This window comes from Gymnogyps californianus, chromosome 4 (assembly GCF_018139145.2).
Source record: "Gymnogyps californianus isolate 813 chromosome 4, ASM1813914v2, whole genome shotgun sequence".
Taxonomy (NCBI): domain Eukaryota; kingdom Metazoa; phylum Chordata; class Aves; order Accipitriformes; family Cathartidae; genus Gymnogyps; species Gymnogyps californianus.
In genome coordinates, this window is record NC_059474.1 from 25,675,497 (window position 1) to 25,697,892 (window position 22,396).

The following is a 22,396-nucleotide window of genomic DNA, read 5'->3' on the forward strand; positions in this document are numbered from 1 at the left end:
AAGAAATGACTGTGTAAATAACTGAAGAAACTGTCTACACTATTATCTGGAAATTCTCTGTTCCAGCCTGGGTAGTATGTGTGTATACAAACAGCATACATGGATATCTCTGTAGAACTGCCTCATTTCTGAGTTCAACAACGCATTGTACCTGCAAACACCACGTAGTGTCTTCCTCACAACTGCAGGGCTGAGCAACCAGCCCCTCTCTCCACTGCATCAAAAGTAATATAACCTAAGGATTTTTTTTAAATGATCTAAGAAATTGGGTTATTGCTCAATGTTATTTGTGCCATGGTTGGACCCAAAGGCCTTATGCTGAGTGCTGTATGTAGCCGATGGTGAAGATGGCTACTCCAAGGAGCTTTTTATAGTTCTATACAAAGCTTTCCAATGTGTAAAGGAAGTGTCAAGAATTCACCACTAGCAGAAGTTTAATATTTTAAATATTGCACCTGCCTATATGGAATTATTCAAGCAAATTAAACCAAATTGTCCATTTAAGATGACTGGGTAAGTCTAGATTTCTAACAATATCGAACGCCTCAAGCACAAATCTCTGCAGAGTAGGGAAAGCTCATTATCACAAGTTTCCTTCCATTCATGTTGGTAAAGGGCTCTGTCCAGTCGATATTTGAGCATGAGAAAAACTTCGTTTCTGTTGATAGACCAGTGATGCTGGTCTGTGTTAGAGTTCAAAATAAAACTTAAAAAACTTGGAGTGATGCAAAAGAAGTAAATAAATAAATAAAGCCCTGTTTAGTGGATTGCTAGTAAGAAGCACATACAAGTAGCCAGTAGATGGGGAAATTATCCCTAGCTCTTGATGCTATTATTATGCTCTGCTCTCTAGAGCCCAGTTGTGTCAGAGTTCTTAGAGTGAAGTGATGTCAAATTTCACACATATGCAGAAATGAAAAATGCATTTAAATTGAGTTTAGCAAGTTCTAGTTTAGACCAAAACCATTACAAATAACTTGAGTAAGCAAGGCAAGCAGGTAAGAAATGCAGGCTTCAATAGGCATGGGGCTTAAATTAGGATAACAAATATATAGTGTTGACCCATAATGTACACTGTAGTAGTTGTTTAAATATAGTGCATCTTTCATTTAGGAAGTAGTAAACGAAATACTTTATTTTACATGTCCGATGCAGCATACAGAGGTAAACTTGATATCAGACTTCTTCCTTAAAGGGAATTTTAATTCATTTGTAATTTTGCAGCTGTAAATGTGCACTGTTAAGCCAGTTCTACCCTATGTGACACATGCAACCTCATTGAAGCTAATGGGATTTTAGATGTGTATCTGAAGAGGAGAACCTGGCTCATTCAGTGTCTGAAACAGCACTTTCCCTCACTGTTTCATGTTGGAGACTTTTTGATAATTGGGTTTAAGCTCCCTAAAGTAATTTATAGAAACGTTCTCTAAATACACTTGTGATGTGGATTCAAATTTTATACATTTCTACTAGCAATTCATTTTCAAGCAATTGTCTCTGGATTATGATAGTGTACTAAAAATAAGTATTGCAGAGATAAATTCATATCCTTTTGTGCTTATATGAGAGAAGGCAGTGAAATTGCTCTAATATGTTTTGTTATCTTACCATGTAAGTTGTATGCTTGAGTCAATTTTGATTTGTCCTGTTGTTGTTGTCATCCATATGTTACATATATATCAAAAGAAAAAAGCAGTCCAAAAAACTTTAAGCCATAAGTTACTTCAAACTGTAATATCTGGTTCCAGATATTCTTTCCCAAAGAATAGTGTATTGATTTCTTGTGTAGGTGATTTAATAGTGCCAGTCTTGTGCTGAATAAAGTATGCATGTAACAACCTTTGTGTTACTTTCAGAGCTTTGCGTATAGATACAAATGAAGGCTACCATTACCTATGTGAAATAGTTAAGTAGTGTCATCCCTTTTTAGAGAGAAAGAAATTCAAGCTTTAAAACATTTTTACGTGTACCAGTCATTCAGCAAATAAATAGCAAAACTAGAAGTACAACACTTGCTTTCTGATTATCTGCCTTCTGCTGTAGTCTCTAGATCACATCTCATTTGTACTTGTTTATGCTTTTGGTATGTGTGCATCCTACCTTCCTAAAACTTACTCCTACCAACAGTGTCAGTGCTATATTAGTGAAAAATGTTAATTAGTTCTCTTGCAGTGCTTTACTGTGTACTTGACATGGAAAAATGGGAGATAAGCATATAACTTTTCAGAGATGAGTATTGCAATTTTTGCTGCCTCTTCTAGTACTTCTCAGACTGGATGTAAGCTGTAACCTTAGACTTGGGCAGCTCACCCTGTTTCTACCTTAAATCTCTCTTGTTAAGATGCTGGTGTCTTTTATTGATTGAGGAAGTATAAGCACTGTGGTTTGATCTGCTTCTATGGTCTACTGGAGATAGCACATATGGATCTAGCAGATAGGGATCTGCTTGCATATCTAGCAGATACGGATCTTCAGTTCCTCAATCCTGTTAGCTCAACTATAGCTGAACCCTCAGTATGAATACAAATTACTGGTTTTAATGACTTTCTTCTCTCAGGAGTACCACGTCACCACCGTGGGGAGATCTGGAAGTTTCTAGCAGAGCAATACCATCTTAAACATCAGTTTCCGAGTAAACAACAACCAAAGGACATACCTTATAAAGAACTCCTAAAACAGCTAACTTCCCAGCAACATGCAATACTTATTGACCTAGGTAAGTACAGTGGTGGTCTGAAATTAAAATAAGGGGTTTATGATCTCTGGAAGAGAATTAAATAAAAGAAGGTAACACACAAAAAGCCTCTCACCATTTAATAATAGGTTGTTGGTAAGAACTGCTTTTAATCTGGTATAAGTGAAAACTATTACTTGACACCATTAGGAAAGAGCAAAATGTGCATTTCAAGCACAGAGGTCCTTTGCAACATGTGGTAATAAGAGGTTGCTAGATGTAACTGTAATGCATCTGTATTTTAGATATTGACAGTGAACTCCACAGGCCCGTGGAATACAAATTGTCAAGAAAGGAAGTCAATATTTAAGTGCAGACTGTTGAATCATGTGCTGTTCATTCCTGATGTCCAGTGTTTGCTGTCTCTGTTAAACACTTTTACTTGAAATAATGCAGAAGTTTTGCTTTTTGCTTTTTGCTTTTTTTAATGGGTAGTTGCTAGCAGTTGGTATTTTTACTTGTATTGAAACAATTATAAAAGAAGCTCTTTATAATAATTTTAAAAAAGGCTCTTTTTAAGGCAGGTTATTCACGCTGCATAATTTTAAGCAGTAGCTGGCTCCTGATTTAGGGACAGTGAATTGGTCTGTGGAGGCACATATACTATAGTCCATTGAGTTTAGTAGAGAGAGGTTAGGAACCAAGGCTCTTAAATTTGAAGTGACTGGTAGGTGGGCTTCAGGCAGGCTTTTGATCTTCTTGAGTAGAGTTTTCCATTTACCCTCACATTTATTGTTCAAAGCTCAAAAAGTTTTTTCTAGAAGGAAACATGAGAAAGGAAATCTAAATGGAATGAAATGATTGTTTTAGGGTAGGAGCAGAAGAGATTGCGCCAGATAATTGTAAAAGAGCAGTCTTCATATACCTCAGAAAAATTATGCCATTCTTAACCATTCCTTTTACTTTTCCTGGTCCTCTTCCTTTATCACTTTTAGTTCCCTTGTGTGAGATTGTCCTTCATTGATTGACTCTTGCAACTGCTAGACTGAGACGATAACGAAACCCGGGAACATTTAATAAGACCAAAAGTCAGGATGCTCTGTAAGATGTGGATCAGTATTAAACATTGTTACTGTCTCTGGTTGCTGGTGCTCCCAGATGGTTTTGTTAAGGTCTGTATCAGTACTAGCGACCTCTCCATCTCAGAAGCTCCCACGAATCAGCCATTCGTGTCGTAGACCTCAGAGAGGTACTTTTTGGCATCCTCTCCGTCTTCCCTCATGAAGGCTGTTCCCTTTTCTCTCCATTCCTGCCCCCAAGCAGCGCATGGTTGCTCCTCAGCTGAGTTAAGTATTCTGTGGAATATGTTGCGGTCATTAAAGCATTTCTAACATGACAGTAATTATTCAAATATATGCAATTGTTGAGTCAGATGTTCACATGTCTAACCTTTACCCTGGCAAAAGTATTTGTGTTTGAATGTAAGCCATCTGATACAAGTTTATAACACCTCAGTGGTATATGGCTGAATTGGAAGTTTTTACAGATAATCTACAGATTATCCTCATGAATATACAGTTGTGGATATTTTTTAAGATATTGTTTTCTCCTCCCTTGGATATTTTAATTCAGTTTATTGTCTGAGAAACCAGGAGCTGGTGTTTTTCCAAGAGGATCCCAGCTCTTGTGTGTGGGATAATGCCACACTGAACTCAGTGTTCATTATGCTTTTTCCTAATATAGGAAAAAAAATTAATAATGTCTTCCAGAGCATGATAGAACTTACAACAGGCTTGTATTGTGGGGTTTGTGGTTTGGGTTTGAGGAGTTGTGTGGGGCAATTTAAGATCCATAATCACTAAGTTTGATTAAATGAATTTGCCATGAAAAACTTCATCAGGGGAAGTTATGCACTGCAAGTAACCAAATGTCATGTAATAGAATGATAAAAAATTATGAGAAAATCTGTACTTGGTTTGATCTGAATGATTAATACCTATTGTATTATTTTCACTTACGTCTTTTCCGTAAAGAAGTAGTACAGAGTTGTCCCATCATACTTCTGCTCTTTATGACTACTCAAACAGTATTTGAGTATTTTTCATTGCAAATGGAAGAATTGCCTGATGAGGGATCACCTATACCCAGAACTGTCCAGGAGCAGTTGAGAGAGATTTATTTGAGAGATATATCTCTATTAAAATGAGAATATTTTCTCCTTTTTTGCAACACTTGGTAAAGTGAGGCAAGATATCAAGGCAGTGCATAGAAAACAAGAGTCTGGCAGAACAGGCATGTTTCTCCAGAAACTGGCGTGAGCTGAGGTGGGGAGGGTGATGGTCGATGCCACCTTCACTTTCCCCTACTTGACAGGCCTGCTGGGTTTCAACTTGGCATTGGGAAAGTAACGCTCCAAGGAGCCTTAATGCCACCTGGGAATAGGCGGTTGCAATGTAGGTAAATTGTTTCCCTCCAGACTTTGTCACACCAATTTTAGGAATTCCCCTGGATCGCACAGCACCAGAAGCAGTCTTTTGGTTTTGAGACACACATTTATGTGCAACCAGAGATCATTCGCTAGCAAGTACCTATTGGTCAAGTCAGCATAGCTGGTATTGATACCCCTGGCAATGAACGTTGGGATTCTGTCACGCTGAAGTGCCTCAGTAAGGGGTGAATAGTTTTGTGCTAGGTTAGTGAATCGAACACCTTCAGCAGAGGGGAGAGGGGTGGGACAACTCCCGGACAGTAGGGAGCACAATCAGTCTGAGTTTGGTTGGTTCACACAGCACATTGGGGCTTGCTGGCTCAGCAAGCTCTTCATATTTTCTGCCTGGTTCTGCACACGAATGCTTTCTCATCTTGGCCGTGTGCTCTGCTTGTAGAAACAAACAACTGCACGTGTTGGCAAATTGTTAACTTCGTGGTGGTTTTCATGCAAAGTGTTGTTTTTGCCGGGGAGCTATTTGCTAGCCCATTAGCTGAGGGAAGGATTGGGCCCTATTATTTCAGTAAGATGAAACTAGGAAGCTGAAGACTTCCTAGTTTCCTAGTGATTGGCATTGAACTAGAGTAGTGCTGCACGGTAACAGACAGCATAACTGGATAGGCAGCTAGAAGGAATTTGCATGTTCTGACTTGCGTTCCTTCAGGCTACCAGAAGCGTTTTCTCTTAAATCTTTAAGAATCCTTCTGAAAGCATACACTTCTCCCTTGAGAGAAAAACCTATGTTCTTGCAACATGTGGTTATAATATTTAAAAAAGCTTTCCCAAATTAAGCTAAAGAGGTCTTGCTAACACAGTATGAGCGAAAGCCGTAATAGTATTGCTCACACTTAGTTGAATCGATGCATCTTCAGCTGTAAATAGTGCTTCCTGAGAATGAGGACAGCAGTGTGCATCTGGATGCAGAGGTAAGGTACAGCAACTGCTTTCCAGGCCCAGTTTACAAGTACAGCAACTGCTTTCCAGGCCCAGTTTACAAGTCACGGTGCTATTTCATTATGTGGACAAGAAGAAAGCCACAATTCCCTGAAGGCTGTTTTGTCTATTTCCTTTTGTGGCCCCACCTGCACAACCACAGCAGTCACTGGGGATTTCAGGTCCCGAACACCAAAGTCATGTTCAGTAAATGATTTCTTCTCTCAATAAGGTAGGGTAAACTGACTTCCAGATGCTATCAGTGTAGGAAACCACTGTACTTGTCACTGAGTGTTTGCTGAACACAGTAGAAAAGTATGTTTTGTTTTATTACATTTCAAAAATAAAGTAGTAGGTACTTACTTTCTCATTCTGGTGCTCTTGAGGTATCACAGTTCATTTAGAGTCTCTTTTCAGCAGGGCCAGGAGTTGTTTGCTCCTAAGTAAAAGCTAAAATTCTTAGTTAAGTCATCACCAGGGCACTCAGAAACAAATCAGCTTGTGAGTTTAGCAGTTCTGCTCCTCCTCCATTTACTGTTTTTTAGAACTTCTTTGTATTTTTATTCTTGCTCAGCTTGTAACTTTTCTTCATGACTTATATGAAAGGAGCCTTTGCTGCGTGAGTGAGGCAGTACAGGTCTGCCTTTAGACCGTGCTGTAATAACTTGTCATTCAGGCAGAGGATTCCTTTGCAAAGGAACACAAACTCCTTCTCACTTGGAAGCTAGAAATACTTTTTCTGTAACGTTCAACTCTGTAACAGCCTGGCCAGGGGAGACCTGCTCAGGAACTGAATGCCAGTGTCCTATGTGACAGTCTACAGCAGCTACCAGATGGCAGAAGGACCCCGCCCCAGGCTTTGTCTTCTTGAAACAGGAGCTCTGATATTATCTGGCAGCACAGCAGCATTCCAGGAGCTAAAGGGTGGGGTGGTATTTAACAAGTGGGCAAACAAAAAACAAGCTCCACTTAATCCTAGAACAAAAGAAGTATTCAAATTTCTTCTCCGTTGAGGTATTTCACAGGGGAAATCTGATAGGGCGAGGGTTTTTTCCCTAGAAATGAAAATATTCCCTTTTCCAAAAGTTTTTGAAAAAAATCTGTAAAAGTGAAGCCTTTAACGTCTCTGTTCACAGAATCACAGAGTGGTTGAGGTTGGAAGGGAGCTTTTGAGATCATCTAGTCCAACCCCCCTGCTCAAAGCAGGGTCTTCTAAAGCAGGTTGCCCAGGACCATGTTCGCTCAGGTTTTGAATATGTCCATAGATACAGACTCCACAACCTCTCTGGTCTGGCCACCCTTACAATAAAAAAAGATTTTTTTTCTTATGTTAGGTGGAATTTCCTGTATTTCAATTTGTGCCCATTGCCTCTTGTTCTGTCAGTGGGCACTACTGAGAAGAGCCTGGCTCCCTCTTCTTCATTCCCTCCCACTGGGTATTTGTGCACATTGATAAGATCCCCCTGAGCCTTTTCTTCTCCAGACTGAACAGTCCCAGGTCTCTCAGCCTTTCTTCATAGGAGACATGCTCCAGTCCCTTCATCATCTTAGTGGCCCTTCGCTGGACTCTCTGCAGTATGTCCATATCTCTCTTGTACTGGGGAGCCCAGAACTGGACACAGTACTGCAGGTGTGGCCTCACCAGTGCTGAGTAGAGGGGAAGGATTCACCTCCCTCGGCCTGCTGGCAATGCTCCTCCTAATGCAGCCCAGGATACCATTAGCCTTCTTTGCTGCAAGGGCACATTGCTGGTTCGTGTTCAACTTGGTGACCACCAGGACCCCCAGGTCCTTTTCTGCAAAGCTGCTTTCCAGCTGGGTGGCCCTAACCAACTGGTGCATGGGGTTGTTCCTCCCTAGGTGCAGGATTTTTGCACTCTCCTTTGTTGAACTTCATGAAGTTCCTGTCAGCCCATTTCTCCAGCCTGTTGAGGTCCCTCTGAATGGCAGCACGACCCTCTGGTGTATCTGCCACTCCTCCCAGTTCTGTATCATCTGCAAACTTGCTGAGGGTGTGCTCTGCCCCATCTTCAGGTCGTTAATGACCCTCCCTAATGAGGGATCAGCTAGAACAAAGGCTACAGGCACCCTGTCATCGAGGGCAGCTGACAAGGGTTGGTTAGAAGCTGCCAGAGCTACCCTTACCACAGCCTCAGCCTTACCTGCCAGCAGCAGTACCCTCAGGTTCCCAGGAGTCCCCTGGCGATCCCAGACAAAGTATTCAGATGCTCAAGAGCTCGAAGAAGCAAAGCCCAGAAACTGCTGCACAAAGTGCTGTGTCTGTTGGCTGCCTCCCTTAGCTGCGCTCTCATGTAATATGTATATAGCATATATCATAGCACATATATAGCTACACAATTCTTGATATTGTAAGGGCTGCAGAAAAAAAGACAAATTGAGGTTTTATTCACCGAGTAAATATTGTGGGTCAAACTGATTGTGTAAGTTACCTAATTGGATTGGTTTGGTTTAAGGACATGTGGGACCCAGCTCTGTATGAAGTTTACAGATAAGCCAGTCTGGGGTGGAAGTCATCATCTTGTTCTAGAACTGACTGACTGACAATAGCTCAGTTGTGCTCCTACAGCTCTACAATTAGTATAGTTTACCTTAGCCAGGTATTTAAAGAGATGTGGGGAATAGATCCAAAGCCCATTGTGACCAAGAGAAAGTTTTAGTCCAACAACCTACTCCCACTCTCCAAGCACTTGTCACTTGTGCTGGTGCTCATGGGACGCCTCCTGGAGCTGACGCAGCTGAGCGACAGGGCAGAACAACTAACCCCATATAAAAGGGGATTTTTCTGCCAGGTTAGTGAACTGGATCAGCTCATGGAAGAGTCTGAGCTTCATGCTGCCGGAAAGGAGGAAGGACCCATAAGACTGAGAGGGACCAAGGCAAGGAGGGAGGTGACAAGAGACCCATTTACTGGAAACAAAGACAAGAAGAAAAGAGAAAGGGAATGGGCCCCAACCCAGAGAGCTCAGGTGTTCTAACTCTGTGCCTGGATCCTAATAGTTGTCTAAAAGCTAACACTTATTAATCAAGAAGAGAGGACTGGGTGACTCGTTGAGCCACTGAATCAAGTCTCCCACTATTATAGGCAACCAGCCCCTCTAAGCCCTTTAACAAACTGATCAAGGGCCAGTCTTAAGAACCCGTTACTCAGCTGTTCCAAACAACAGACTGTCCCCATCCCCTTGATGATTTCTAAATTAATTTTGCAACTAATGTAACAAAACAGTAGTAGCATATGAGTCAATTGTTTTGTATTGTGTTAACTTTCTTGTGGTCTTCCTGTGGGTTGACTCAGAATCTACCTTTCAAAAGAATCTACCTTTTTGAAAGACTGTTTAATTTGATAACATGGCAAATTGGGGTTTTTTTAATTTATTTTTTAGTTTAAGTTGCTAACTTCAGCTATTTTCACAGGGCGCACATTTCCAACACATCCATACTTTTCAGCACAGCTGGGAGCTGGGCAGCTGTCACTCTACAATATTTTGAAGGCCTATTCACTTCTGGACCAAGAAGTAGGATATTGCCAGGGCCTTAGTTTTGTAGCAGGAGTTTTACTACTACATATGAGTGAAGAAGATGCTTTTAAAATGCTAAAGTTTCTCATGTTTGACATGGGCCTGAGAAAACAATATCGTCCTGACATGACAATTTTACAGGTATGATTTCAATTTTTCTAATAAAAGGATGCTAATGTTAAATCATAATAATGCAATATAGATAGCATGGTCAAAATCTGGACTTGAACTTAAATTCCGTTCTCAAAAATGGGGAAGGATAATCTGGGAAAAGAATACCTCATCTTAAGTGCACTAGTTTCAAATAAAAAGGCTACGGGGGAAACTATGAAAACCATAAATGGGAAGAATTCTGTTACATGTTGTATGAGGTTCAAATGACCCTGCAAGTGAGCTTGTCATAGGCTCACAGGTGACCCTTCCTGGGTCTTTTAGATGGCTTCTGAGTATTTCTTTTCTTCACACAGTTCTGTCCAAACATCAATTGACAAGTATCTTTCACTGTTTCTAATAAGAGTGTGAAGCATGGACTTTGCTACTATGAGTGTTAAAACATGTTTATCTTTAGTCTCTGTTCTTATTCCATGCAGATCCAGATGTATCAACTGTCTCGACTTCTTCATGACTACCATCGAGATCTCTATAACCACCTAGAGGAACATGAGATTGGCCCCAGCCTCTATGCTGCTCCCTGGTTTCTCACCATGTTTGCCTCCCAGTTTCCCCTCGGATTTGTAGCCAGAGTGTTTGGTAATTCTTCATAAAACTTCTATCTGTTCTTTTTGAAGTCTTATATTTGGAATCCTGTTATTAGGAACAGCATTATTATCCAACCTGTTTCAGACACCCAGGAGAAATATTTTACTTACTATTCACGAGCAGAACAACAACAGCGGTCATCTTATGGAGCATGTAGTATTTACAGTAAAATGGAAACAGAGAGGAGGAAAGCATATGACAGTCCCAAACTGTCCTGTCTTTTCATCCTCATTGTTACCTTTTTCCACCCTGTAACAAGTTGTAGAGAGGATGTAAAATTTGATGCCATGAAGGCATAGTGTTATGACAATGGCACTCCAACACTGACAATTAGTTAGCTTGAAGCTGAAAAGAGACGTAACAAAGGCATCATCTGAGAAATATATCCATTTACTCCATTATCATTGACTCCAACAGTGTCAGTGGAAAATTATTTTGAGGGTTATGTTTTTAAAACACACACAGAGATGGCCCTTGCAGTTTAATCGTGGATTTACTCTGCAGAAACATAGGGCTTTTAAACTGGTGTTCCTTATCCTTAGAATTTTAGCCTGACTGATAATCTCACTTTCCAAAAATGTTTGGAAGCATATGGGGTTTAGGCTCTGAAGTCACTTCTGTTACCTATTTTTAGAATCTACAGAAGTAAAGTTCTCTCTTTTAATTAAATTCCAATTAAGAATTTACCTTGATGCTTATCTTATGGATGTATATTTCATAGATTAATTGTTTGGTATGCAAGAATATGCTTTATTTCCTTTTCAGTTGTTTGTTTTTCAATTTCATTATGTGGTACTGGATCGTCCATGATGAGCAGGGTGGATTGGAGCTTTCCCCCCAATTCCTCTCTTCTAATGAGAAGCTATTTTCATTTTCCTTAGTCTCACTTAAGAGATGTAATGAAGCAATTATTTATTAGGGTATTAATATTGACACTTTCCTGACTTAAAAAATTATAGTCTCATCTACCACAATAACAAATAATGAATATAGATTCCAAGAAGAACCAACAAGAATCCTGTCCTGTTTCTGTTTAAGGACCTGCCAAAAGTAGTGCTAGAAGAAATCACGGTGAAAAGGATGGTGTATAGCTAAGCAGAACTACATGCCCTGTGATTAGCATCTTAACTCCAGGGAAAACAGCTTTTTTTTTTCTTTTTTCTTTTTCCTGGAACAGTTCAAAGTAGGCTAATGTACATCAACAAGTATCTAGCTGACAGTAATAATCTGTAGGAATTAAATGAAGTGTTGTATGTGAGTGTCATATACTGAGTTTATAATCAGTTCATCTTTCAATTATTCTTAATCATTCGTTGTATTGTCCATGATAAGAAGAGTCTTTGAATTGGACAATTGACTGCAGTGAGGGTATAAAACTGCCTTGTGTATCCGGTATATTTGGATTCCTGCCTTAATAGACAGATTAGTATTTTATCTGTCATTGGAGGATCGTAGGGCTTTGGAAAGCAAAGATTTTACATTAGAATAGAAGGCATAGATACATGATCTTCACAGGACTGATTTTAGGTCAATGTCGTGGTTTAACCCCAGCTGGCAATTAAGCACCGCGCAGCCACTCGCTCCCCCCCTACCCCCAGTGGGATGGGGGAGAGAATTGGGGAAAAAAACAGTAAAACTCATGGGTTGAGATAAAGACAGTTTAATAGGTCAGAAAAGGAAGGGGAAATAATAATAATAATAGAATATACAAAACAAGTGATGCACAATACAATTGCTCACTACCTGCTGACCGGTGCCCAGCCAATCCCTGAGCCGTGGTGTCCCCCAGCCAACTGCCCCCAGTTTATATACTGGGCATGATGTAATATGGTATGGAATACCCCTTCGGCTTGTTTCGGTCAGCTGTCCTTGCTGTGTCCCCTCCCAGCTTCTTGTGCACTCCCAGCCTCCGCTGGCAGGGTAGTATGAGAAGCTGAAAAGTCCTTGAATTAGTATAAACACTGCTTAGCAACAACTAAAACGTCAGTGTGTTATCAACATTATTCTCACACTAAATCCAAACCACAGCACTATACCAGCTACTAAGAAGAAAATTAACTTTATTCCAGCTGAAACCAGGACAGTCAAGAACAGAAAAGCATGTGTGACTGAAACTGTCACCTCTTAAAAATCTCCGATGTTTTGTAGAGAGAAAGTCCAGTTTGACCAACACTTGCAGTTTTTAATGTTTTGAAGTATTTAGTAATTTCCTTAAAACAGCGTTTACTGGAACTATATAAGTCGAGAACATTGGACATTCTTTTACAGTAGAAAGTAAAATCTCATCTTCACCCATGCTAAAGACTCTGAAACACAACTATAAATGTAAAAAAGGCTAGAGCTGTCACTTTGCTAGCGGCTGTCATTAGCGGCATGGCTAGTTAGGATCCGGTCGGTTCTGACCCATGTGTTCACACACTTTTGCAGAACATATGTACATTTTCATTGCTTACTTATTAGAACCCTTGGGATGAAAGAATGTTGCCTTTTAATGTTGAAGTAACTCATCTATAGGTTACTAAGACTGTAAGATTGCACTGCCATTTTCTAACATGGTATCTCTGAACCCTTAATATTTGAAGCCCCCCTGCTATTTAATAATATAATTGTTACAGACCACTTCCTTTAGATTTCCATAGAGTGTACTTTTCGCGAGCATCTTACAAGCAATATGTAAAAGAAGTGGGCTAGAAAGAGGTTAAACCAAAGACTGTTTTATGAGTCAAATAGCAAAACTCCTTTTAACTTTTTAATAATATCTAAACTTTCAACACTTCTCCTGAGCAGGATCTAATGAAAGTACAGCGTTAACAAAGATGTGTTCTTTAATATCCCTATTTACTTATTAATGGAGGAGATTTGGTAGAATAGTGTTTATTTTGTTTCAAGATTATAGATAAAACTTGATTTTTGTAATCCTGTAGGCTGCCAGTCATGCTGACATTAGTTTGGGTACCTTCACTGTACTGTCGTTGGCTAGCAGCCCACTTAACGGGAAGCGTGGGGAGTGGATAACAAACAGGTCTTTGTTAAGTACTTGCTGTTTTAAATGAAAGAGGGATTTCAGCCGTACATTACCAGCTCAGCTCATACAGACATTCATTAACAACTTATAGGTCACCTTGAGTTAATCTACGTGTCTTTACGGGGCAGGTGCTGAATCATAAATATGCATTATTTTCAGCTCTGTTTTTTTCACTTTGTGTTTCCTAGCTGTTCTTCAGCGTTCCCTGTACTAATATAGAGCTTTCCCTATAAAGCATTTTCCTATAGTTTTCAGTTTCAATAGAGAATTGAGGCAGATGCCTGCTCTGTTACCACTTTTCAATGATTCCTGCCTTTGGACTTCACATTGAATCAGAGTTGAAAAATTTTACACCGCTTTTAGGTCAAATGGTGGCAAAGTGCAAGATTTATGGTTAGTTATTACTTGTGCTTTTCTTTCTCAGAGAGAAAGAGAGAGAAGTGAAATGAGTTATGGCTTCAACATTACAGGCAAAAGAGCGCAAGGGGGAATTTCATTCTGATACAAATTTGGAAAGAGAGGTTGCTTTTACTAAGAAAGGCAGTTAGCCAGTGTTTTCATATGTTCTTTACTATAGCAGAGATACCTGTGGTTTTGCTAGTATTTGTTTCCCTTACTGTGTGGTGTTTTTTTCCTCTCTCTCTCTTTATTCTTCTTTCTTTTTTTTTGATCATTAAGACATACTGTTTATTTGGTGTCATTGTGCTACTTCATAAGTGATTGTGACTTCATTCACAGCTTCGAATACAAAGAAGGGAAAAAACAAGAGAGAAGCTCTTTAAAAATGAAAATATATTTAGGAAATATGGAATAAAACCACAGTATCTTCTCTTCCTTTTCCACCTCCATCAGTATTGTTTCATATGTTAGATGCTTTTGCCTGTAGCAAGTCCCTCAATAAAACCAGGAGCAGATTCTGAGTTATGATAGCAGGAAAGTCAAATGCAGGGCAATGCTGTTTATACTGTGGACAGATGGGTTTGTGAAGATGGGTTTCTTGTCTGATGCTTTCATTGCAGCCTTCTATTTCTTTCCTCTATAAAGACATAGGCAATCTGTAAAGAAAAGAAAGGAAGTTGCATTGAAAGGTCACTCTATACTGTGGTTTCAGTGTGCTTGAATGTATGCCAGGTGCTGTCACTGCAGGGCCACCTGCAATATTAATGCTTAAGCTGTATTACTAAGATTTCAGGGTACTTATTAATGTAGTTATTAGAATATTAACATAAGTGATTGAGACACATACTAAAAATAAGCACATGCTCATGAAACTTGAGGCTGCTGGAAAGTGCGCATTTAGCTTCATGTGCTCAATGTTGTATTAACTTGAGATTTTGTAGCTTTCTCCACCAGATGAGAAAAGAACAGAACTTCAGATCTTCGGCTGTGTCTTCAGGTGTAGTTTTTGCCTGTTGTATTAGTATTTTTAAATGGCATTGGGATTAGAATTCTATTCAAATTCAGATTCCCATGAACAGCTCAAAAGAAAAAAGCTCACAAAACCACTACATGCACAAAAATTCGCAACACTGACAAACTTGACTACCTGGTTTATTGTGTACTGAGCTTAAATTTAAATTGGATTTTTTGGATGAAAACTCACTAAAATTAATAATTGATTATGTTAGTCAAGTGTGCTATTCACAGTAATAATCTTGATCCTACAAAACTTCTAAAGCCATAGCCACAGTAACAAAAGCATGTGTCTGGCACAGTATATCTAGCCTCCAGGTTGCTCCTGTGAGAAGTTGTTGTCCTTGGAAATTTTACTGTTCTAATATTCTTGTCAAAAGATGTGCTTGCTTGATGTACTCTGTTTTTTCATTGTTTTCACAGATATGCTCTTTCTTCAAGGAACAGAGGCTATATTTAAAGTGGCTTTAAGCCTTTTGGGAAGCCACAAGCCCTTGATTCTGCAGCATGAGAACCTAGAAACTATTGTTGATTTTATTAAAAGCACTCTCCCCAACTTGGGTTTGGTACAGATGGAAAAGACCATTAGTCAGGTATGAAATAATCTGAACATATGAGTAGTATGCAAAGGAATGCTCTTTTTAACAAATTCTTTACAGAAAAACCACAACAGTGTATTGTGTTACTTCAAGCTGAGAATTCTGTTATTGTAGCTCTGAAGATGTTGAAAACTTTTGGAAGCATATGACTTATATAGTACCTCTGTATTCATACATCTACATGTTGGTTATGGTCACTTTATGAAGCCTTTAATGAAAATGAGTTTCTTTTTTTTTTTTTGAAGCGTGAAACAGTTTGTTGCTGGCAGCAGTATTACAGCCCATACGCAGTGCTTTCCACAAAAAAAGCAGCAAGGTGGGCTAAAAGCCCTCTGAGTTTTCCTGTCTCCAAAGAATCTTGCTCTCCAAGTCTCATTTCACAAGGAAAAATTGCCTTACAAGAGCCTCACAAATGTTAACCTTACTTAATGAAATTAGAAGCCTCTCTATGTTGACTTTGTGTATACCGGCTTTTATGGTGCTGGTTCAGTATGTTACAACAGTGCCTTTGTATTTCTGCCAGGAGTACATGGGGCAGTTCAGTCTCTTGCAGTGAGCAGTGACTCTAGACAGTAAAAACTGGGAATCCTTGATATACTGTTTTTAAATGGCAGACAAGGAAAATGATGCGATATTGCTAAGCTAGCAGAAGGCTCCAGACAATAACTGTGGAATTTGAAAAAATCACAAATTATTGCAGTTAAGGCTTGCCTGTTTAGAAACCCTAGCTGTTACACTTGACATCTAATTTGCAGCAGGCAAATAGAAGATGGGTTTTAGCCTGTTTTTCTGAAGGCCTTTTGTGGTCCAAAACATGGCAGGTGTACTGTGCAGAACTGCAAATGCCTGTCACTCATCAAGGGCTGCAGGCGATCTGCAAAGCCTGTGGCTTGATAAAGAAAGCAGGCAGCAGCGCAGTACACTGCAGAATGCTTGCGAGGGGCTCCCTCCTGATCCCTGGCAGCAAAGCTTCCAGGGGACATGCACTCGAATTAGGATCAGAAAAATTGCTTCTAGTGCTTACTATCAAAGGAAGGAGGGGAGAACTAGAAAGCCTGTGCAAGGGGAAGGAAAGCAAGCGATGTCTAGGGGCAAAGGGGATCGTATGTTATCTGCCAAGCTGAAAGCCTGGAGTGCACAGCTCTGCAGAGACTTGCAGTGCTTGAGCAAGCTGCAGAAAACCATTGGCTTTGAGCAGAAGGAGGGAGAGATACTCTGTTTAGGCAGCTCTGACTGCTCTAAATTTAAAGTGGGCAGGTAGAAGTGAGTTGAAGGGAGAGCAGTTTGCCCGCTTTGATCAGGGCTGCCTTTGAAGAGAGCAGCTGTTTGACCAGCCCTGCAGTCCATACACAGCTCCTGGGCTAATCCTCATCCTCCTCCTGCTTTCTGCAGTGTGGCCTTTGGTTTACATGCCCTAATGTGCCTTCAGTTAGCTAGTTTTCAGGTCAAGCTTTTGATTTCCCTCACGTTTCCCCCCTTTCAGATTTGATACTCTGGGTATGACAGCAGGGATTTCCCTCCCTTCTCGAGAGCACAGAAGCTAGAAGTGGCAGAGGTCTTGAGAGGAACTAGCATTCTGCCCTGCTGAATTGCACCATTTGTTTTATTGAAATTTCAACAGTGTGTGTTCTCCAGAGCTGCTCGGATCTACAGAAAATGGAAGTTCCATATGTGTAACCAAACTCAAATTAAAGTTGTATTTCACCCTTCTGTACTTAGATGCTCAATATGTGTGTTTCTGCTGCTATACAATGATGAGAGAATTTTTTATAGCATATGTAACATGTGACAGAATCATTTCATAAACTGATGTTTTCTTTAACTATAACCAACAGTTAAAGTTTTGTAGACAAAGCGGATAAAATAGGAAATAATTCTTGTTATTTCAACAGGTATTTAAGATAGGATTTGGTATTTGACTCATTTCCAAAAGGAATAAAGTACAAGAGGTTTAAAAATAAAGAATAACCCTTGAACTTCTATTTTTAGGCTATTTTCCAGATGCATTTTTAAATCAGCTTTTGTTTCTACTATGTTCTGTGATTGGCACACTTGTCCTTTTAATTTACCACCTTCTTCACTGCTTTCAGAGGAGATAACTAGCTCAGGGACATTAGAGTCATATTTCCTGAATAATTTGCAGGCAGATGTTTGCCAAAACCTAGAAAAAGGAAAATACAATAGCAGTTTTTTCCTTTGGGTCACTCTGTGCACCTCAATTCATTTATCTACTTTTAAAGTAAAAGGTTTTCTTAATATTCATGTATAAGACTGGGCACTCATTTCGGTGATTCATAGTCAACAATAATAGAAATCTGCTTTGACATTATATAATGTTTCCAGTAATTGTATTAGTGTAAGGATAGATTATTTCATTTTCTTTCAGTCTGTAGAAGTACCATGGAATCATAAATAAACCTAGCAATGTTTACTGTTTTTCATTTAAAGCTTTCATTCTACTTAGCCTTACACTTGTACATGTGGCACGTGGGCTTGAACCACACTCTTCTAAAGTGACATCTAATTCCGAGTATGTCTAGGAGGGTTTATGCCAAACTGAGATGCATTGAATTTGAAACCTAAAAAGGGGAATACCCTACAAAGTCTACACTTCTTGAAAACTTTAGTGTAAGTGATTTTGCTGAAGTCAGGCAGCAAATCAGTTGCAAAGTTTTTAAGTAGATCCAATGCCAATGTATTGCATTCTACTGCCTCAGTCTTGCCATTTCCAGAGTAGGAAATGTGAATACCAAAAATTAAGTCCTTTTTTTGTATGCAGTGATTAGATATCTAAGTCTAGATCCATAGATCTTAAAGCATTGAATAAGCTATGTTTTTGATCTGCACAGCGCCTAATAATATTTTTATATACAACAGGTGTTTGAAATGGATATTGCCAAGCAGTTGCAAGCTTATGAAGTTGAATACCATGTGCTTCAGGATGAGCTTATAGATTCATCTTTAAATGACAATCAGAGACTGGATAGATTAGAAAAGGCAAACAGTAGCTTGCGCAAACAAAACTTTGACCTCCTGGAAGAACTGCAGGTACAATTTAAATTTCATATTTAATTAACATTCTAATTTATCCACCTTTTCAGAAGAGACCGTCCTACACCAAGGCACAGGAGAGACTGGTGTGTGGTCTAGTGACTTTAAAGCATAGCCACTTGCAATTTTATTTAGTTTAGCCTTTAAAGTTTAAATGCAGAAGAAATTCTGAGAGGGGGGTGGATAGAGCATATGCTTGCAATTAGTGAAAAGTTGATCCATCACACTGTCTCTTCTCTTGTAATTAAAATCATAGCTGTAGAAGATGACTAAAAATACACAAAGTGCTTTCTCAACTTCCTTTTTACGTTTTCAGTCACTGCTTTATTAGGGCAGGGATACTAGTCTATCATGAATGGGAAAGCTACTACCAGTGTCACAGTTTAGAGATACATGAGATATGGGATACATTGTCTATAAAGACATACTCTTTCTTACAAGATGTTTGGGTTTTTTTAAACTGTTATCCAGATTGTTTAGACAATATGTGAAATAATAATTTCTAATATATGCTCGGTGCCTGTTCAGTCTGCAGCTTTTTCAGAGGCAGTACACCTGGTCTTTATAGGGGTTATTCTTTGCTTAACTGTTCAAGAAGTCAGCTTTCTGGCTGCTTTATAACAGGACATTTGTTATAAAACTTTTGACCATGCATTTAGTTTGATGGAGAAAAGGACTTCAACAGTAAGAAGCAGACATTTCAAGCCTCTTGATTATTGTTAAAGACATAGACTTTGTAAGATAATAGGTGAGGGAAAGAGTTCAGGTTTCTCAGGCATTGGTTCTGTATCATGAGTAAAGCTAGCCAACCATGCAGACTTAGATTGCCTCTCCTAACAAAAATTTGCTTAAGCTGTAAATTCTGATCCTGTGAGATCTGAACCTGTTTCAGGTTCTAAGATGAGCCTTAGTCAGAAGAGATACTCCTCTGCAAGATATTTTCATAAAGCTTCAGGCACACGGGCAAGGAAATTGTTGAATGTAGCATGAGGGAGAGAGATTTCTGGGATGAGATTCAAGATGTGATGTCCTATAAATACCCGCATCAGGGGATCTTCCACCCCCTGCTGCCCCTAAAGACTTTGTAGCCCTAAGCAGTTTTTTACAAAGCTCATCTCCACCTGAGTGCTGGCAAGTCAGCACCTAACATCATAGTGGGGAACTTAACTGTCTGTAGTGTTGGAGCAATCGCTTTGTCTTGGAGGTGGGCTTCATCAGCCTTCGTTTCCTATGGTGAAAGGTGACCCATTGCTGATGGGAGGAAAATGCATCACCAAACAACGTGGGTCATGGTTTGTCAATATTTCGCCCCCAAAGGCTGAACTTTTTAACCCACCATAATTACATGAAGGGCAGCGAGCTCATCAGAAAGGCAAATACTTCCCTGAAAGCCAAGACCATCCAGTGCTCTGGTCTCCAAATGTTATCCAGTGCTGAAACTTCCAAACAGATCTCTGCTTTTGTCAAAGTACCTCAGCTACAGATCTCACATGATGAGTTTGAATGATCTAATACTTTGTTTCGCCATGAAGTAGGATGCCCATATGTGCAGCCTTTTGAAGGAGAATTTTTGGAATTTTTCAAGATGTGTTGTCCATTTGCATATTGCACTAAATCCCCTCCTCCCCTTTGCCTCCAAATCTGGCATTTGTTGGACTCAATGTCGAGATGAAATGAGGAGGCACCTAACAGGCTGGGTTGTCTTTGCTTTGCAAAGCACATGGAATTCAACAAATATGGCTGGCCAAAAATGTCTCCCAACTGACCCATACAGAAGCTTATCTTAACCTGCAGTTCTTTGGTATATAATTTGCAGAATTAGTAACTTTCTAATTTCATTACTTTGCATTATATTCTGAGTTTAATGGTGAACTAATCAAAGCAATCAAGTTGAGAGAGGAAGCTTCTTGTTATAGGCAAAACCATAGTTGTAGTCTAAAGTACACAGATCTAATAACATTCATACTTGCATTTACCTTTGCAATTTTTCATCGTTTGGAAAGTATTTTGTATGTATTAATGTATCTCAAAAATAGATACATTTAGAGTTGGTTTCAGTTATTAATGAATTTCCTCCCCCCCCCCCCCCCCCCCTTCCTCTCTCTACTCCTTTCTTCTTACTTTGAAAGGTGGCCAATGGAAAGATCCAAAACCTTGAAGCCACAGTAGAGCTTTTATTGACCAACGAAGGCAAATTGAAGCAGTCCATTCTCACTCTTGAGCAGGAGCGAGCTTCTTTGCTGAAAGCAGTGGAAGAGATGCGGCAAAAGTTCGGTGGTACAGATGGGAAGCCTCTGCTTACTAGACAGGAACACATGGATGCTGACTGACATTCACAGTTGTAATGGAGCAGAGAAGATGAGCAAGAAACAAAGGGAAGAACTGGGTCTTTTTCTCATGATCCATGGAGATTTGACATTGTCACCTTCATTGTACACGCCTTACTGTAGCAAAGCAAGATACAGGCATGGTGGTTTCCCGTATCAGAGAAGCTGGTTTCTTGGGGAGAAGGCTCTTTCTTCTTAGTATGTAGAAATACTATGAACAGTAAGATGCCACATAATAATAAGCAGGAGAAAGTTAATAGTGCGTGCAGTCATACACAATATACTGTAAAGATGTCCTGGATTCTTCCATAAGTGCTTCTAAACCTAAGTGCTTTGTGTTTGTCACATGTTTTGCTTGTGTGTAGATCACCACCATGTTAAGTAGCACATCCTTTAGAAGGTCCTTTGAAGAAATATGGCAGTGTAAAACCTTTGAATGGATGACAGCCCCATTGCAGCTATGCGGTGGTAACATTTACAGAGAGTTTTGTGACTGGACTCGAGTTTTTGACAGTGTAATTCCCCTACAGCTTGTTATTATGTCGTTTACGCTTCAGAAAACTGCTTCCTCATGCTTGAAGGTGTCAATCCATTGGACTCCAGAGAGCTGGACTTCATCATATGTAACTATGCATAATTGGGGAGTTGCCATCTGTTTTTATAAGTACGTTGTTTTAGTACGTTTTTTGTTTAACAACAATTAATTTAGTGTATTGTTAGTTGGCATTATCTGATAAACATACTGTATATAGTAACTGCATTATGCTTAACAAGATACACTGACATTGGTTTGGTGAAGCCTGTGACTCTTGCAACATCATCCAAGAATTTCTATTCACACTCGTGAAGTTTCATCTTATTTATTTCTGATCTGCTGTGTGATATAAGACATCCTTTTGCTGGGAAACTAATGCCCACTGTCATTTTTTTCCCCTGTATTTGGTACTCTGTGCCCACCCATCCTCTGGGAAATGTTACTCTTTAACACTTTTTCTGAAGTAGTGGAGGCATTTCAAGAGCTTTGTGTTGTGCCAGATATGCTTAAAATGTTTTATAAAGAGTACATCAGTTTGAATTAGGACACCATTCTTTTTACAATGCATCTTTTGAGTAAGATTACACATGTAAAAAAAAAAAAAAAAAAAAAAATCTCGCTTTCCTTAATACAATGAAAGTAGTTTTCAGGCCAGTTAAAGCACCGCTGCTACAAGTGCAATAATAGCCACGGATATCCAGTTGTTTGGGTTTGCTTCAGAATTAGGAATAGTGCCATAGTTTTGTTCAGTCTCCAAGCGCAGAGTTAATAGGCATTGGTGTTTTGTTATGGTGGAGATTCACCCAGGAGATGTGATTTTTTTTTTTTTTTTCTTCCTTAAATTGATGTTTTTATTTTTAAAATTTCAAAGCACACAGTTTTTTCTCTGACTGGCAATGTAGAAAAGGTTTTGTTTTGCTTTTTCCTTTTCTCATGCAAATCCCCCTGACACATTGTGGTTGTAGTTTAATAGAGCTGTAACATTCATCTACTGTGCAGAACAAATACCTCTATGTAGGTCAAAAAGAAAAAGAGAATTTACTCTTCAATTTCTAGA

General features: G+C 39.4%; 1 protein-coding gene across 3 annotated transcripts in view; it reads left to right on the forward strand.

The window, feature by feature from the left end:
- The window catches only part of TBC1D1 (TBC1 domain family member 1), a 107,175-nt gene extending 85,245 nt beyond the window's left edge, over nucleotides 1–21,930 (forward strand). For all 3 annotated transcript variants that reach the window (XM_050896123.1, XM_050896124.1, XM_050896125.1), the window contains 6 exons: nucleotides 2,558–2,716; nucleotides 9,527–9,771; nucleotides 10,221–10,380; nucleotides 15,251–15,420; nucleotides 18,304–18,474; nucleotides 20,607–21,930. In XM_050896123.1, the coding sequence (XP_050752080.1) occupies nucleotides 2,558–2,716; nucleotides 9,527–9,771; nucleotides 10,221–10,380; nucleotides 15,251–15,420; nucleotides 18,304–18,474; nucleotides 20,607–20,807 (1,106 nt within the window). In that variant the 3' untranslated portion in view covers nucleotides 20,808–21,930. The remainder of the gene's footprint in view (nucleotides 1–2,557; nucleotides 2,717–9,526; nucleotides 9,772–10,220; nucleotides 10,381–15,250; nucleotides 15,421–18,303; nucleotides 18,475–20,606) is intronic.
- Nucleotides 21,931–22,396: the final 466 nt, after the last annotated feature.